General features: G+C 39.8%; 1 protein-coding gene across 12 annotated transcripts in view; it reads right to left on the bottom strand.

Moving 5' to 3' along the window:
• The window catches only part of HERC2 (HECT and RLD domain containing E3 ubiquitin protein ligase 2), a 236,909-nt gene that overhangs the window by 182,919 nt on the left and 34,273 nt on the right, over positions 1-19,717 (bottom strand). For 11 of the 12 annotated variants that reach the window (XR_015551576.1, XM_087428800.1, XM_087428792.1 and 8 more), the window contains one exon: positions 5,017-5,154. Coding sequence is in view for 11 of the 12 variants with exons in the window: in XM_087428800.1 (XP_087284926.1) it covers positions 5,017-5,154 (138 nt within the window). In the remaining variant the exon portion in view is untranslated. Of the gene's footprint in view, positions 1-5,016; positions 5,155-6,086; positions 6,171-19,717 lie in introns of those variants that run through there. The other variant, XM_087428802.1, reaches the window with a different exon arrangement.

Here is a 19,717-nt window from a genome sequence, read left to right as displayed (position 1 = left end):
AAAGGGTGGGGTTAAAAAAGTATTCTAAGAAGCAATGGCTGAAAACTTTCCAAATTTGGCAACAGATGTAAATCTATAGATCCAAGAAAGTCAGCAAATTCCAACAGGATGAACCCAAAGAAATCCACACTAAGACATCATAATTAAACCTCTGAAAACTAAAGACAATGAAAATACCTTGAAAGCAGCCAGAGAAAAACAACACCTTAACTACGGTGCAATAACAATTCAACTTATAGCAAATTTCTCATCAGAAATGATGGAAGCCAGCTGAAAATGGCAAAATATTTTTGAAGTGATGAAAGAAAAGAATCATTAACCCAGAATCCTAAATCTGGCAAAAATGTCCTTCAGGAAAGAAGGAGAAATCAAACACTCTCAGACGAAGGAAAACTAAGAGAATTTGTCATCAGCAGATGCAACTAAAAGAATGGCTACAGGGAGCCCTCTAAACAGAATGGAAATGATAAAAGATGGAACCTTGGAACATCAGGAAGAACACAGTAAGAAACATATGGGTAAATACAACAGGCTTTTCTTCATCTCTTGACTTTTCTAAATTATGTTTGAAGCTTCAACCAAAAATTATAACATAGCCAATGTGGTTATAAATAAATGCAAAGGAAATATTAAAGGCAATCATAACATAAACAGGAAAGCATAAAGGGAGGTAAGGTTTCTGTATGCCACTCAAACTGGTAAAATGACACAATCAAAAGACTGTGGTAAGTTATATGTATATATAATGCATCACCTAGACAAACCACAAGAAAAGCTACACAAAAAGAAACACTCGACAGCACTGTAGATAAATCAAAATGGAATTCTAAAAACAGTCAAGTAAACCACAAGGAGGCCGCAAAAACCAAACAGAGAAATGAAAAACAGAGCAAACAGAAAACAAAAAATTAAATGGCAGTCTTAAGCCCTAATTTACCAAAAATTACATCAAATTAAACGCAAACAGTCTAAATACACCAATTAAAAGACAGACATTGGCAGAGTGAACTAAAAAACATGCCCTAATTTTATGCAATCTACAAGATGAAATAGGCAGATTTCAACAGGCAAGATTGGCAATAAAAGTCAGATTGAAAGTAAAAGGATAGGAAAAAAAATACTAACATGCAAACATTAATCAAAGGAAAGCAGGAGTGGCCATATTAATATCAAATAAAGTAAACTTCAGAGCAAAGATAATTACCAGGAACACAGAGCAACATTACCAAATAAGAAAACGGTCAACTCAGCAATAAGACATAATAATCCCAAATGTACACACACCAAACTGCAAAATATGGGACAAAAAAAAAAAAGAACCGAAAAGAGAAAAACACACTCAACTCCTATAGTTGGAGACCTCAACATCTATCTCTCAACAATTGACAGAATAAGGAGACAGAAAATCAGCAAGGATATAAAAGAATTCAATACCATCAACCAACAGGATCTAATCAACATGTTGACAACACTCCAGCCAACAACAGCAGAATATGCAATCATTTTAAGTACCCACATAAATTCCAAGAGAGACCATATCCTGGGCCACAAAACAAACCTCAGCAAACTTAAAAGTGAAATCATATGGAGTGTGTTCTTCAAAACAATGGAAACAAACTAGAAATTGGTAACAGAAAGATAATAGGAAAATCTCCAAATTCTTGGGAACTAAACACACTCCTAAATAATCCATGGGTCAAAGAGGAAGGGAAATCAAAAATATACTGAACTGAATTAAAATGCAAACGCAACACATCAAAACGTGTGAGAAAAAGCTAAAGCACTGCTGAGAGAGAAAAATGTATAGTACTAAGTGGGTCATTAGAAAAGTGAGAAACTTCTAAATCAATCAATATAAGCTCCCATCTCAGCAACCAAGAAAAAGAATAGCAAAATAAACAAAAAAAGAAGTAGAAAGAAGGAACTAATTAAAATAACAGGAAAAACAATGAGAATGAAAATGGAAAAACAACAGAGAAAAAAAATCAACGAAACAAAGAACTGGTTCTTTGAAAAGATAAATAAAATTGACACACCTCTAAGCAAGACCGACCAAAAAAAGGAGAGACATAAATTATCACCATCAAGAAAAAAAGAGGCTCTGCAGACATCAATAACATAATCAGGAATTACTAGGAACAACTCTACACACATAAATATGACAACTTAGACAAAATGGACTGATTGCTTGAAAAGTACAAACTACCAAAACTCAGCAAATATGAAACAGATCACTTGAATAGCTGTATAGCTATTAAGAAAATTCAATTCATAATTTTAAGAATCCTGAAAAGGAAATCACCAGGCCCAGTCGGCTTCACTGGAGAATGCTACCAAACATTAAAAAAGAATTAACACCAATTCTAAACAATCTCTTCTGGAAAACAGAAAAAGGAATACCTCCCAATTCATTTTAAGAAATTAGTATTAACATGATATCAAAACCAGACAAAGACAGTATAAAAAAAGAAAATCACAGAATATAGTTCTCATGAATATAGGCACAAAAATTCTTAGCAAAATATTAGCAAGTAAAATTACATAAAAAGAATTATACACCATCCCCAAGTGGTGTTTACTGCAGGAATGCAAAGCTGGTTCAACAGTTAAACATCAATCAGTGTGATCTCTCATATTAACAGGCTAAAGAGAAAAAAAAAATCACACAATGACAAATCAGTCAATGTAGAAAAAGCATTTGGCAAAATTCAACACTGATTCATGATCAAAAACTCTCAGGAAATTGGAATAGACGGGAACTTCCTCCCTTTTATAAACAGCATCTACAAAAACCCATGCTAAGATTATACTTAATGATGAAAGACTGAATGTCTTTCCCCTAAGATCAGCAATAAAGTAAGGATGTTTGCTCTCACCACTCTTATAAACATAATACTAGAAGTTCTAGCCAGAATAATAAGGAAAGAAAATGTAATAAAAGACACACAGATTGGAAAGAGAGAAATAAAAGTGTCTAGGTAAAAAATCTCAAGGATCCACCAAAAAAACTCCTAGAACTAAGTCAGTTCAGCAAGGTTGCAGGATATAAGATAAACAAATAGAAATAAATTGTATTTCTATACACTAGCAATGAAGACATGGAAATCAAATTATTCAAAATTTATATTGAAAGGCAAAGGAACTAAAACAGCCAGAACAATTTGGAAGAAAGAGAACAAAGTGAGAGGAACCAGTCTATCTGATTTCAAGACTTAACTCTTTAGCATAGTAATCAAGAGTGTGGTATGGGCAGAGAGATACACATATGAATCAGTAGAACAGAACAGAAAACCCAGAAATAAACCACACAAATATGCCCAACTAATTCTTGACAAAAGTGCAAAAGCAATTCAATGGAAGAAAGACAGTCTTTTCAAAAAATGATGCTGAAGCACATGGATATCTACAGAGAAAAAAAAAAAAGAAAGAAACTTGACCTAAACCTCACATTGTACACAAAATTTAACCCAAAATGGATCAGGAACATAAACAGAAAACATAAAACTTTTAGGAAAAAACATAGGAGGAAATCTTCTGGCTCTAGGGATAGGCAAAGAGTTCTAATATTTGATAAAAGCGAAATCTATAAAAGAAAAAACTAATAAATTGCACTTTATGAAAATTTAAAAACTTCTGCTGCACTAAAGACATTGTTAAGAAGATGAAAAGATAAGCTGTGAACTAAGAAAAAGTATTTGCAAACCATATATAGGACAAAGAACTAGTATCTAGAATATATAAAGAACTCTCAAAACTCAACAATAGGGGCCAGCCCAGTGGCGTAGTGGTTAAGTTCATGCGCTCTGCTTCGGAGGCCCAGGGTTCACAGGTTCGGATCCCAGGCACGGACCTACGCACCGCTTGTCAAGCCATGCTATGGCAGGCATCCCACATATAAAGTCGAGGAAGATGGGCATGGATGTTAGCCCAGAGCCAATCTGCCTCAGCAAAAAGAGGAGGATTGGCAACAGACGTTAGCTCATAGCTAATCTTCCTCAACAAAAAAAGAAAGAAAGAAAGAAAGAAAAAACTCAACAATAAAAAAAAAATCCAACTAGGAAATGGGCAAAAGACATGAAGAGGCATTCCACTGAAGAAGACACATAGATGGTAAATAAGCACATACAAAGAGGTTTATCATCAGCAGCCATAGGCAACAGCAATTTAAAACCACAATGGGATATCACCACACAGCTATCAGAATAGCTAAAATAAAAAATAGTGACACCACCAAATGCTGGTGAGGATACAGAGAAACTGGATCACTCATACATTGCTGGTGGGGATATAAAATGGTGTAGCCACTGTGGAAAACTTTCCAAGGTCCTCAAAAAGTTAAACAGAATTACCACATGATGCAGCAATTCCACCCATAGGTATATACACAAAGAATTGAAAGCAGAGACTCGAACTTGTATACACCCATGTTCATAGCAGCATTATTCACAATAGCCAAAAGGCAGAAGCAACCCAAATGCCCATGCACGGATGAGTGGATAAACAAAAGGTGGTATAAATATACAATGGAAATATTACTAAGCCTTAAAAAGGAAGGAAATTCTGCTACATGCTACAACATGGATGAAACTTGAAGACATTATGCTAAATAATGAAATAAGCCAGACACAAAAAAATAAATATTATACAATTCCACTTATCTGACATAACTAGACTAGTCAAAATTCTCAAAACAGGAAGCAGAACAGCGGTTTCCAGGGGCTAGACGGTAGGGAAGAAAGGGGGTTATTGTTTAATAAGTACAGGGTTTCAGTTTGGGAAGATGAAAAGGCTCTGGAAATGGATGGTGGTGATGATTGCACAATAAACTGAACTGTACATTTAAAAACAGCTGAAATAGTAAATTGTATATTATGTATAATTTACCACAATATAAAAAAAATTTAAGTTAAATTTTTAAAAATTCCACTACCAAAAAAAAAGCCCATCTGTGGTGTATAGAAAATGAGTGCCAGACCAAGCTTTCCAAAGTACCAGAAACTCAGAAGATCATAATACCTGGTTGCTTGCCCCATACCCAGCTCTCTAAGATTGATTTCGCCCTATATGCAGGTGCAGGCATTTCTTCTTCATCCTTTTTCTCTTTGTCATTCAGATCTTCTTTCTTTGTTCCACTCTGAGTATCAACACCATCATCTGGAAAATTAAAAATTAAAAAAAAAACTATAAATTGTTTTTCAAAATGCAACATCCACTCGTCAGTCTCTTCACAAATATCCCTCCCAGAAATGGAAAGGTTAAGTTACAACACACATCATTAACTGATGTTTGATGATTTAAAAAAATTACATGAATCATCACCATAACAGGTACAATGTGACTTACTAAGTAATGTAAGGCCCAGTGACCCTTTTAATAAAGAAGTCAATATATCACTCAAATTCTTCTTTGAAGCATGTCTTCCAAAATATTGTCTCACTTTCCTACTACATTTCTCCACTAAGAAACTTAGTCTTTGATATTTATCTACTTGAATTTTATACTAATTGCTTTCATCCAGTGACAGCCAATTGCTGTGTGTCCATGGGAAGGGAAGATGTGGAATGAGAGTATGATTCAAAAATAATTTTTAACTCCATACATTGCCCTACCCAGACACCAACTGAGAACCACTGCTACACAGGGCCACTACCATTCACAGAGTATAATTCAGGAGCATTGGGACACCAAAGAAAAGTTGGAAACCATGACTTTTGGCCACTGACAATTTAAAATTTCAATTAAGAACAAATGTCATGAAACTCCTTACACAGCAAGTGAGGAGAGAACTAACCTTCACCTTGAACTGTGTGTCCTATTCCTAAAGACCCTTACTAAATGAATTATTTTCTAAACGATACAATTAGAAGCATACATTTAAATCTGTGAAAGACACTACATCATATTACAAACAGTAAGGATATCTAAAAATATCTAAAACCAACAGGGACAAATAAATATTCCCAAGAAACTCCTGCATTCTATAGAAAATATCAGACATCCAATAGAGGGAATCCCAAATGGCTAACGCTATGAAGAGATACTAGAAAAATATAAATTAAAACAATAAAATACTAATTTACACTCACCAAATTGGCAATTGTTAGAAAGCTAAAATATAAGCTCCAAGACAGGATTTCTTTTTCCTTTTTCATCTGGTTTTGTTCACTGATATATCCCAAGTGCCTAGAACAACACGTGCATCTGTTCAATAACTAAATAATACCAAGTGTTGATAGAAAGCCAGGGCTGGAGACACAAATCTTCAGGCACAGCTGGCAGGAAGGCAGACCCTGCAGCCAGACTGGACAGCAGTCTAGAGTAACTAAGTTATACGGAAGTCCCCTCCAGGGGCTATGCCCACAGAGCTCTCCCACAGGCCCATGATTAGGAAGATGTGGAGGACAGAAAGCCGCAGCAGTCATACCCACCATGGATACAACTTAAAAATACACTGCTGAATGGCAAAGAGAACAAACTCGGGCTAAGGAACCACACATTCCATTTTTACGCCAATTAAAAATTCGTGCACGTTGAACACTAGTATGTTTTAGAATGACATAAAAACAAAAGGATACACAAATACAGTCATGTGCCACATAATGACGTTTCAGTCAATGACAGACCACATATACAATGGTGGTCCCGTAAGATTAGTACCCATATAGCCCTGGTGTGTGGTAGGCTATACCACTGAGGTTTGTATAAGTATGCTCTATGACGTTCACACAATGAAATCGCCTAATGATGCATCTGTCAGAACATGTCCCTGTTGTTAAGCGATGCACGACTGTACATCAGAAAAGAAAACATTTAAAAAGATGGATTTGGATGATGGTATGCCAGAAACTGGGGAGTGTAATTAACTCAACCCTCTGCCCCTGAGGCCCAAAAAAGGGTCCCTGTCACTGGTACACTTCAAGTGTCCCATTCTTTCAACCTCCTGCCATAGCTATCGTTAATGGCAGCTGTCTCGTTTACAGAAATATCCAACAAGCTCCCATGAATTAAATATAGATGTTTTCTGCAATGTGTACATTTTTATACATTACAAATGTACAATCATATAGCACCTCTAAACTAAGCACTGCAGTTTTGCTTAAATCAGAAAAAGTCAGGCTTGGAATCAGCTTCTCAACCTTCACTGTACATTAGAAGCATGGGGTGAGAGAGAGACACACACACACGCACGCACAGGCATGCATGCATTTTTAATTTCAAGCCAGAATTCTATCACCTGAGATTCTGATTCACTTGATCTGGAATATGGCCTAGGCACTAGCATTTCTAAGTTCCCAAGTATTTCTAATATTCAGCCAGGATTAAGGGCCACTGGCATAGAAGAAAAAACACTACTAAGACAATGCAAATGTAACTGACCAAACAACAACGGTAGTTTTAGATACCACAGCCACTCTTAATGCAACAAATTAAGGCCATGCAGAAGTAAATACAGCTTTTTTAAAAAATAGAACATTGAGGGCCCAGCCTGGTGACATAGTGGTTACGTATGCACGATCCACTTCAGCAGACCGGGGTTCACAGGTTCAGATCCCAGGCATGGACCAATGTACCACTTGTCAAGCCATGCTATGGCGGCATCCCATGTAAAGTAGAGGAAGACGGGCACGGATGTTAGCCCAGGGCCAATCTTCCTCAGCAAAAAGAGGAGGACTGGCAACAGACGTTAGCTTATGGCTAATCTTCCTCACAAAAAAAAAAAAAAATAGAACATTTATCTCACCTTATACCATTAGAATGGCTATAATCACCAAGACAAAAAATAACAAATGTTGGAGAGGATGTGGAGAAAAGGGAACCCTCATACACTGCTGGTAGGAATGCAGACTGGTGCAGCCACTATGGAAAACAGTATGGAGATTTCTCAAAAAATTAAAAATAGAAATACCGTACGACCCAGCTATCTCACTACTGGGTAAAATCCAAAGAACTTGAAATCAACAATTCAGAGAGACTTATGCACTCTTATGTACACGGCAGCATTATTCACGATAGCCAAGATGTGGAAGCAACCCAAGTGTCCAGCAACTGATGAATGGATAAAGAAGATGTGGTATATATATACAATGGAATACTACTCAGCCATAAAAAAAGACAAAATTGTCCAATTTGCAACAACACGGATAGACCTTGAGGGTATTATGTTAAGCAAAATAAGCCAGACAGAGAAAGACAAACATCGTATGATTTCACTCATATGTGGAAGATAAACAAACACATGGATAAAGAGAACAGATTAGTGGTTACCGGGGCTAGGGTGTGGGCATAAGGAGTAAAGAGACATATACATACGGTGATGGACAAATAATACTGTACAACTGAAATTTCACAATGTTATAAACTATCATGACCTCAATAAAATAAAAAAAAAGTAGGACAAATGATAGGACAAGTAACTTCAGCACTTGTGTTTTTTACAAATTACTTATCTTTTCACTAAAAACTGAATAACAAAATAATCGTTACTGAGTTTTCTGATTAAGACTGGGGGTTGCTGGGGACCGCTGGGGTCCAGCCCCACGGCCTAGTGGTTAAGTTCAGTGCACTAAACTTTGGCGGCCCAGGTTCGGTTCCTGGACACGGACCTACACCACTCGTCAATGGCCACGCTGTGGTGGCGACCCACATACAAAATAGAGGAAGACTGGCACAGATGTGAGCTCAGAGCAAACCTTCCTCAGCAAAAAAGAAAAAAAGAACAGGCGTTGTTAATTTTGGCTTTTGCACAAGTCAGAGAAGTGTCCTGGACTGGAAACTTGATCCTTGGAATTCAATCTTTTACAAGCAATTAGGCATAAGGTCAGTTAATGTCTCTGAGCTTCAGTTCTGTCATGAGTGAAAGCTCAGAAGCCCACCTCCAGCCTCTTATGTGACAGGGGAATACCAGCATCTGTATGGGGGACTTGGCCCCAGCTCCCATGCGTCACCCCATTTGCTCTTCATCAGGGCACAGACAAAATGACCTTACTAGATGTGGACCCTGACGCCAGGGAGATTGACTGGCATTGCCTGGAGGAAGAGGTGGGCCACCAGGACCCCAAATTTTTCCCATAACCACCCAGATGATCCTCACTATGAGTGATTAGTCAGAGACAGAAACCAAAAGCCCTGACTTTACAAGGCTAGAAATCTACAATACTAAGGGAATTTGTACGGGGGGGGGGGGGGGGGGGGATGCCCGCAGAGCAGGAAAAGGTGAGGCTGCAGCAGAGGATAGTTTCGATGCACCAGCCTCTGGGTTTTGGGCACAGCGCTCTTCCACTGGGCCACTCTGCTGCCCACATCTGTCACAACAAAGATCCTAATCCCCAGGGTTGTAGGGAAAACAACTACGGCAGCTGAGGGCAGAGCAAAGAGGTTAATTCAAGATCAACTTAAGTCCAGGGTCCTTAAACCCTATAAAGTAACCTTTGCCATGTGGGCACCCCCTAACCCTGACTGATTTGAGGTTCTCTGGAGGAAAAAACAATTAAATTGGAACAAGAGTCCACAATTTGACCCAATTGGGACTCCAAAGTTTACTGAAAGAACTTATACAACAAAAAGATAAAAGGGCTCTTATGCCTCTATGATATAGGTTCTGAATTAACTTTAATATCTGCTGAAATGCAGCAATTGGTAAACCTTCACGGATTTAAATCAATACTGGGCTCAAATTACGTTTCTACCTGGAGATCCCACTAAATTTAAACAAGGTATCCTCTATAATCTTAGGGGAATTACTAGATATAATTTAGAGGACAAATAGGTATGTCTCACCTTAACCATCAGAACTACTCTCTTGCCTTAATTCCCCATGGTTAGAGCACCCACTGCCCTAAAATATCCAATAGTGGGCATGGACTCTGACATTATGAGTAATAAATTAAAAGTAAAGTAAGTCTTTTTTTTTTTTTTTTTGTGAGGGAGATCAGCCCTGAGCTAACATCTGTGCTAATCCTCCTCTTTTTTGCTGAGGAAGACCGGCTCTGAGCTAACATCTATTGCCAATCCTCCTCCTTTTTCTTCCCCAAAGCCCCAGTAGATAGTTGTATGTCATAGTTGCACATCCTTCTAGTTGCTGTACGTGGGATGCGGCCTCAGCTTGGCCAGAGAAGCGGTGCGTCGGTGCGCGCCCGGGATCCGAACCCGGGCCGCCAGTAGCAGAGCGCGAGCACTTAACCGCTAAGCCACCAGGCCGGCCCTAAAGTAAGTCTTTAGCAACTACAAATTGGCTTGACAAATATGGGACGTGTTATCAGTTGAATTGTGTCCCCTAGAGATGTCAAGTCCTGACCTCCAGTACCTGTGAATCCAACCTTACTTGCAAATACGGTCTTCACAGATGATCAAACTAAGATGAGGTCATTAGGGTGGGCCCTAATGCAATATGACTTGTGTTCTTACAAAAAGAGGAAATTTGAACACAGAAAGATATGCACAGAGGAAAGAATGTGAAGACACAGGGAGAAGATGGCCATCTGCAAGCGAAAGAGAGAGGCCTGGAACAGAACCTTCTTTCATGGCCCTCAGAAGGAAACAACCCTGCTGACACCTTGATTTCAGACTTGGAGCCTCAAGAACTGTGAGACAATACATTTCTGTTGTTTAAGCTACTCAATCTGTGGTACTTTTTTACAGTAGCCCTAATAAATTAATACAGATAGTCCCCTTAGTGCCCTCAGAGACACCACTCAAGAGGCTTTAGCAACCTCCTCTCATGCCCCCTGGAGTCTCTGGACCACCTTTGATGACTACATGTTGCCCAGAGGTTCAGAAGCAAGGAACTGCCCTTCTCAGCCCTGCACTATACATCATTAGAGTAGAAATCACTGGCCATATACTGAGCTTTCCTGGAAAGAGAAACTCTCAAAGACCCTGAGCCTGTGACCCTCCATACCCAGGTCCCCACTATGCTGTGGGTCATGGAAGCAACAACCCACAGGCTCAGCAAAGCTATAAGATGGAACCAAACCTGGGCACCCTGGCCTATTGCACCTGCAGGAGGCAGTAGTCTCCCCTGTCCTAGGGCCCTTGCCAGAGGCCACGGTGCTAGAAGTCACCCCTCTCCCAGACTCCACGGCTACGGGAGGAGCCCCTTAGATCACCTGACACAACAGCACCAGAAGTTCACACACCTTACAGATGGCATTGCCACCATCGTACGTGATGGAGCTCAGCGAATGCTGCTGCTTTCTTCACTTAGTCAGGGTGTCCCAAGCAAAGGACAAGACCCAAGGGTCAGCCCAATTGACCAAACTTCTGGCAGTCGTCTTAGCACTACATGTCCTGGCCAAAAAACAGCCCCACGCGCACATTTTCACAAATCCTTGGGCCACAGCCTTAGAGTTCTCTTTTTAGGGTAAAAAAACCATAGGAATCTCTTGCCTCACTGATACCCAAAATAGAAATCAACACGATACATCTCTACATATACTAAGGCCACAATACGAGGCCTCACTTGTCTTCTCTTTGTAAAGGCAAGGACATTCCTCACCCCTTTGGAGTTCCAGACATTACTGATACTGACTAAGGCACTCATTCTGCTTCTCAGAATACACAACGCTGGGCCCTTGAAGAAGAGATTCAATGACATTTCCACCTCCCCATAAGGGGAGACAGCCAGTTTAACTGAGGGGCATAATAGACTCCTCAAAGAACTCCTATTTAAGTTACAATGTGGCAAATGGGATTTTTGTCACTATGCCATAAGCACTGATTAACCTAAATTCACATGACCTGGAGACACATACTCCCCACACAACGCCACACAGGTCACTCAATCACTTGTATTGACCATAACTGAGGATACTTATAAAGTTCGTGTTTTTGACAACCTCACCATGTGGTCCTCTCTCTCCTGGTCAAGTGTCACCTCACTTCCTAGTGGGCACTTTCTTACTCCCTAAAAGTCTCAGTGATCACCAGTGTCATGGCATCAAAAAGCCAATTGTGGTATAAGGCCTGAAATTAAGGTTCTACATTTTTTAAGTGCTGTACCAAAACAATTATCAACTAGAATTCTGTATCTAGCAACAATATCCATCATTCTCAAACAAAGAAAAGCTAACAGAATTTGTAGTCAGCAAACCTGTTCTAATAGAGTTGCTAAAGGAAGATCTTAAAAACAAGAAAAACAACACCAGAGGAAAATTTAGAACATCAGGAATGAAGAATGAGCAACAGGAACAGTATATACTAGAGTAAACATAATAAATTATTCTCCTCTTGGTTTCTTTAACTTTGCTTGATGATTGACAGCAAAAACTTCAACATTGTCTAATAAGGTTTTCAAAGCATGTGGATGTAATACATAATACCACTATAATATAAAAGAAGAAGGGTAAAGATATCTATAGGTGGTAACGTATCTACAGTCCTATTAAAGTGACTCTAAATAAACTGAAAAGTTTAAGTATGCATTTTGTAATCCCTATAGCAACCATTAAAAAAACTATAAAGAGATATTACTCAAAAATGACAGAGACGTCATCATCATGGCAGTGTGAGAGGATCCTTCTGTCTCTCCCCTTCAATCTGCAGCAAGTAAAACATCCATAACCCAACAAAGGCTACACTGCACATCACACCAGGATGCCAGAAAGATCCATACGTCAGTACATACAAAGGTGAGTGAATTGGAGCATGTAGAGGAGGTTAAACAGGGGAACAGCAGAGGCAGAGCCCAGCATTCTGGATTCTGGCCGCAGCATCTGAGAATACGGTGGGTATCAGCAGAGGCGCGCATGCAACTCCAGCCCGCCAGCTATGGTGGCACCTGTAGCCACGGGAAGCAGAGCAGCAGTGTAGGTGGAGACCGACAATCCCGGGCCACCCAGCCTCAGCCCAGAGCCTAGTATCAGTGGCAGAGATGCATACAGGACTCCTACAACCCAACTGCAGCAGTGTCTGTGACCACAAGGTAACAGACAACAGCTGAGATGGTGCCCCATGTACCAGGCTCCCTACCCACCCTCTCCCTCCCCACACCACAGTGGCAGACCTTCCAACCCAGGTGATCCCAGATGCGGCTGAGATGTCAGCCATCCCTGTGGCCCCAGCAACAAAGGCAGTGACTACAGCAACACCAGCAACAGCAAGCCATCAGTGACCTCTAGAAGCACAGGTGGCAATGACAAGAATACCAGTGCCCCCCAAATTGAGGCAGTGGAGGGTGGAACACGCAGGATCCTCAAATATAGCCAAAGGTAGCTCTGGTAAGAAAAAACAAAAACTAAGGCTCCAGCACAATAACGAAAAACAAAAGAAAGGCTTCTAATTTCCAAGCAGTTAAAAAATTTGAATCGAAACAAAGCTACACCTAAATAAAAAACATGTTTGCTAAAACAAATGCGTTGGCAGGGGAATAACTCAACAAGCACAACAAAAAGCCATAGTACCAGGCATTATAAAAAGAAAACAATTCTCCACAAACCAAACATAAAGTCATGGAAGATTGTGATCTAACTGATAAAGAATTCAAAATAGCTGTCATGAATAAACTCAACAAGCTACAAGAAAACTCAGAAATGCAGTTAAATGAGCTCAGGAATAAAATCAATGAACAGAAGGAATACTTAACCAAAAAGATTGAAACTCTTAAAAAAAAACAAATTCTAGAGCTAAAGAACTCAATAAATGAGATGAAGAATGCATAAGAAAGCACTGGAAATAAAGCAAATCACATGGAAGAGAGAATCAGCGAGCTCGAAGATAGAAACCTAGAAATGATGAAGGTAGAAAAGGAGAGAGAACTAAGACTTAAAAAAAATGCAGAAATTCTACAAGAATTATCTGACTCCTTGGGGCTGGCCCGGTGGCGCAAGCGGTTAAGTGCGTGCGCTCCGCTGCGGCGGCCCGGGGTTCGCCGGTTCGGATCCTGGGCGCGCACCAATACATTGCTTGTCAAGCCACGCTGTGGCAGCATCCCATATAAAGTGGAGGAAGATGGGCATGGATGTTAGCCCCGGGCCAGTCTTCCTCAGCAAAAAGAGGAGGATTGGCAGATGTTAGCTCAGTGTCGATCTTCCTTCCTCACAAAAAAAAAGAATTATCTGACTCCATTAGAAAGGGCAACATAAGGGTAATGGGTATCCCAGAAGGAGTAGAGAGAGAAGGGAGCAGAGAGCTTATATAAAGAAATAACAGCTGAGAACTTCTCAAACCTGGGGAAGGAAATGGATATACAAATCCATGAAGCTAACAGAACACCCAATTATCCCAATGCAAAAAGAACTTCTCCAAGACACATCAGAAAACTGTCAAAAATCAATAATAGAGAGAGTATTAAAAGCAGCCAGAAGAAAAGGAAACAACCTAGAAAGGAATCCCCATTAGGCTATCAGCAGATTCCTCAATAGAAACCCTACAGGCCAAGATAAAGTGGAAAGATATATAAATACTGAAAAATAAAAACTGTAAGCCAAGAATACTCTATCCAGCAAAGTTATCTTTCAGATATGAAGGAGAAATAAAAGCTTTCCCAGACAAACAAAAGCTGACGGAGTTCACCACCATGGGAAACGTTACCTTACAAGAAATATTGAAAGGAGTCCTCCTACCTGAAATGAAAGGCAATGACAGACAAAGCTTTGAGCAAGGTGATAAAGAGATAGAATCAGAAAATTGTAAATGTGTATCAGAATAGGATAGTATATACTTAATTATAACAAAAAGGTTAAAGGAAAAGGAAGCATTAAAAATAACTATTAACTACTTCAATTTGGTAACAAACTCACAATACAAAAAAGCAAAATTTCTGACAAGAAAAACTTAGAAGGGAAAGAAGAAAAAGATGGAATGTGCGTAGGCAAATGAAGATGAGAAGCTATGAGCAGAAAAAGGACTATCTTATCAATGAGACCTTTTATACAAACCACATGGTGAGCACAAAACAAAAATTCAGAGCAGAGTCAAAAAACATAAAAAAAGAGGAAACTGAGAAACAACATAGAAAACCACCAAACTGAAATGGCAGACATAAACACAAGGAAAAAGAAACAATGGAAATATACAACAATCAGAAAATAAAAGACAAAATGGCAGTATTAAGTTCCCACACATCAATAATCACCCTAAATGTAAATTGACTGAATTCACCAATCAAAATACACATGATGGCTAGATGAATTAAAAAAAAGACCCAACAATATGCTGCCTCCAGGAGACCCATCTCAGCTCTAAAGAAAAACAGCCTCAGAGAGTGACGTCAGGATCATGATGAAGTGAGTTATTCCCTTTGTCTCTCCCCTCTAAGTTACAACCAATTGGACATCCACTGACTAACAAAGGACTCCCTACTCAGTACAACAGGACACCTAAGAGATCTACGCATTTATACATTTAAAGGTGGGTGGACTGGAACTCCAGGAGGCAATGGAACTAGGAAGCAGCCCCCTCCCCCTCCTCCAGCAGCAGCAATCCAAGGCATGGATCCTCACACTGGCACACATGCCTAGCACAGTGGCTACAGGGGCAGAAACAGCAGGCACAGCTTGGCCCCTACCCCGTCCACCCAGCACTGGCAGTTGGTGCACACGCCCTGAGAATTCAGGACACAGAACAGAGCCGGTAACCCAGCCTCCTCCCCGTCCACCAGCAGTGGTTGGGTCTTTCCAACAGTGGGGATAGTGTCCAAAACTTGGATTTTCCAGGCTGGGGTGAGGTGCACTGACCTCAGGTTTTAAAACACACCAGCTCATGCCAGAGACCAGAGGCCGCACAAGTCAGCAGCAACAACAATCTCTCCCTGCTTAGCCCTTGCACCCCCCCACCCCCAAGCAGTGGCAGACAGAACTTCCAACCAGAGGCTTCAGGAATCACATCAGAACCAGCGACCCAGCCCCCAGTGGCAACACTCCCAGCGTTGCTCTACCAGCAGCGGGGGCAGCATACAAGTCTCCAGGTCTCCGGGAGCAACAGCAACACCTGTGAACCCAGCACCCCTGGCAGTGGTACAGCCAGGACCCCCGGCAGTGGTACAGCCAGGACCCCCAGACAACTCAGGAACAGCAGTGCAGGTGGTGTACAGGGCAACAGCATCCAAGCCCATGGAGAGCCAGTGAGGAACATGAGACCCAGATGACCCCGGAAGCAGCAGAAGTGCTCACAGCCTGGTGACCCCAGTGGTGAGACCTGAGACTACAGTGACATCGTAAGCAGCAAGGTACCACCAACATCAAGACACAAGCAGCACATGGAGGATACGGACAACGCCTCTAGCAAAGGCAGTGGAGGATGGAAAATGCAAGCTTTCAAGTACAACCAGAAGCAGCTCAGAACCAAAGTAACCAAAGCCTTATCCAAACAAGATAGGTGGTTACTACCAAAAATGAGCCAGCAGAGGATCAACTCATCAAGTACCATGAAGAACTACAGTAACATGGCAGAACAGAAAGAAAATGACAACTCTCCAGAAACCAAACTTGAAGTCACAGAAGATTAAAATCTAACTGACAGAGAATTCAAAATTGCTCTCGTGAAGAAACTCAACCAGTTACAAGAAAACTTAGAAAGACAGTTCAATAAGTTCAGGAATAAAATTAATGAACATAAGAAGTACTTCACCAAAGAGACTGAAACTCTCAAGAAACAAACAAATTCTGAAAATGAAGAAACCTACACACATATGGACAATTAACTTATGATAAAGTAGCCAAGAATATTGAATGGGGAAAGAAAAGTCTCTTCAATAAACGGTGTTGGGATAACTGGGCAGCCACATACAAAAGAATGAAACTAGACAAATATCTGACATCCTACACAAAAATTAACTCAAAATGGATTAAAGACTCGAATATAAGACCTGAAACTGTAGAACTCCTAGAAGGAAACACAGGCAGTACGCTCTTTGACATCAGTCTTAGCAGTATCATTTTGAATATGTCTCCTCAGGCAAGGGAAACAAAAGAAAAAATAAATGGGACTACATCAAACTAAAAAGCTTCTGCACAGCCAAGGAAACCATCAACAAAATGAAAGACAATCTACCAATTGGGAGAAGATATTTGCAAATCATATATCTGTTAAGGGGTTAATATCCAAAACACATGAAGAACTCAAACAACTCAACAACAACAACAAAAAACCCAATCAAAAAATGGGCAGAGGATCTGAACAGACATTTTTCCAAGGAAGATATACAGATAAGCAACAAGCACATGAAAGGATGTTCAATATCACTAATTATTAGGGAAATGCCAATCAAAACTACAACGAGATATACCTCACACCTGTCAGAATGGCTATTATTAAAAAGACAAGAAATAAGAAGTGTTGGAGAAGATGTGGACAAAAGGGAACTCTCATATATTGCTGGTGGGAATGTAAATTGGCACAGCCACTATGGTAAACAGTATGGAGATTCTTCAAAAAATTAAAAATAGAACTACCATATGATCCAGCTGTTCCACTCTGAGCATTACTCCAAAGAACATGAAAACACTAATTCTAAAAGATATATGGAGGGGCGGCCCCGTGGCTTAGTGGTTAAGTGCACATGCTCCGCTGCTGGCGGCCCAGGTTCGGATCCAGGGCACGCACCGACACACCGCTTCTCCGGCCATGCTGAGGTCGCGTCCCACACACAGCAACTAGAAGGATGTGCAACTATGACATACAACTATCTAGTGGGGCTTTGGGGGAAAAAAGGAGGAGGAGTGGCAATAGATGTTAGCTCAGAGCCGGTTTTCCTCAGCAAAAAGAGGAGGCTTAGCACAGATGTTAGCTCAGGGCTGATCTTCCACACAAAAAATAAAAAAATAAAAATAAATAAAAATAAAAAAGATATATGGACCCCTACGTTCATTGCACCATTATTCACAACAGCCAAGACTTGGAAGCAACTCAAGTACCCACTGATGGATGAATGAATGAAGATGATGTTGTGTGTGTGTGTGTACACACACACAGACTGGAATACTACTCAGCCATAAAAAAAAGTTGAAATCTTGCCATTTGCGACAACATAGTTAGACCTTGAGGATATCATGCTAAGCAAAATAAGTCCAACAGAGAAAGACAAAGACTGCATGATTTTGCTCATATGTGGAAGATAAATAAATGCACACATAGATACAGAGAACAGATTAGTGGTTACCAGGGGAAAGCCAGGGGGGAGGGAGGGCAAAAAGGGTAAAGGGGCACATGTATACGGAGACAGATGGCAACTAGACTTTTGGTAGAGGACATGATGTAGTCTATATAGAAGGCAAAATATAACGATGTACACCTGAAATTTATACAATGTTATATATCAATGTTACCTCAATAAAAAAAACTAACTAGGGGCCAGCCCCACAGTGTAATGGTTAAGTTCAGTGCGCTCTGCTTCGGCAGCCTAGGTTTGCAGGTTCAGAGCCCAAGCATGGACCTACACCACTCATCAGCCATGCTGTGGCAGTGACCCACATACAAAATAGAGGAAGACTGGCAACAGATGTTAGCTCAGGGCCAATCTTCCTCATACACACAAAAAAATTAATGGATAGAAAAAAATATATACCAAGAAACACTAATCAAAAGAAAGTTGAAATGGCTATATTAATATCACAGAAAACAGACTCCAGAGCAAAGAAAATTACCAGAAATATGACATAATAACACAGGGTAAAGTCACACAGAAAAAAAATAACAACCTTACACCTACATGAAGTCAGTAATAAAGCCTTAAAACACACAAAACACTGAAAGGAAAGATGGACAAATCCACAATTATATGAGAGATACCAACACTACTCTCTCAGAGCAAGCAGAAAGAAAGCCAGCAATAACAAAGAACTGAACATCAGGATCATCAACCTGAATGATTACAACCTGAAAATGGATGTAATCAACATTTTATACAATGAGCCACCCTACAACAGTAGAATATACATTCTTTTTAAAGTACACATTGAATATTCACCAGGACAGACTACATCTTGGGTCATAAAACAAATGTTAACAAATTTAAATGAATTGCAATTAATCATCTAAGTATGTGCTCTGACTATATGACATTAAACCGGAAATCAATAACAGAAAGATAACAAGACAATCTCAAAAGACTTGGAAATTAAACAACACATTTCAAAGTTATGCACAGGTCAAAGAAGAAGTCACAAGAGAAATTAGAAAATATTTTTAATTGAATGAAAATGAAACATTAAAATTTGCAGGGTGCAGTTAAAACAGTGTTTACAGGGACATTTGTAACATTAAATGCTTATACTGGCAAAGAAAAAAAGATGCCAAGTTAACCATCTAAACTTCTACCTTAGAAACTAGAAAGAGAAAAGCAAAATAAACCCAAAGCAAGGAGTAGGAGGGGAACAACAGAAATAACAACAGAAATCAATGAAATTGAAAACAGAAAAATAGAAAAAAAAATAAACGAAACTAAGAGCTGATTTGTTGAAAAGATCAATAAAACTGATAAACCTTGCACAAGACTGTTGGGGAAAAAAAGAGAAAAGCCACAAATTACAAATATCAGGAATGAAAGAGGGGTTATCTCTGCAGCCCCTGCAGATATTCATACTACATCAACTCTAAACACATACATTCAACAACTTTTAGAGGAAATGGACCAGTTCCTCAAAGCGACAAACTACCAAAACTCAACCCAAGAAGAAATGGGTAAGCTGAATAGTGTAGTAACTGTTCAAGAAATTTAACTTAGAGTTTAAAACCTTTCAAAAAAGAAACCTCAAGACCTAGAAGGTTTCACCTTCTACCAACA

The sequence above is a fragment of the Ceratotherium simum genome, chromosome 3 (assembly GCF_057802395.1).
Source record: "Ceratotherium simum simum isolate JZ-2026a chromosome 3, ASM5780239v1, whole genome shotgun sequence".
Lineage (NCBI taxonomy): Eukaryota > Metazoa > Chordata > Mammalia > Perissodactyla > Rhinocerotidae > Ceratotherium > Ceratotherium simum.
Note: the sequence above shows the minus strand (reverse complement) of the source record. Positions and strands in the feature narration are given on the sequence as shown.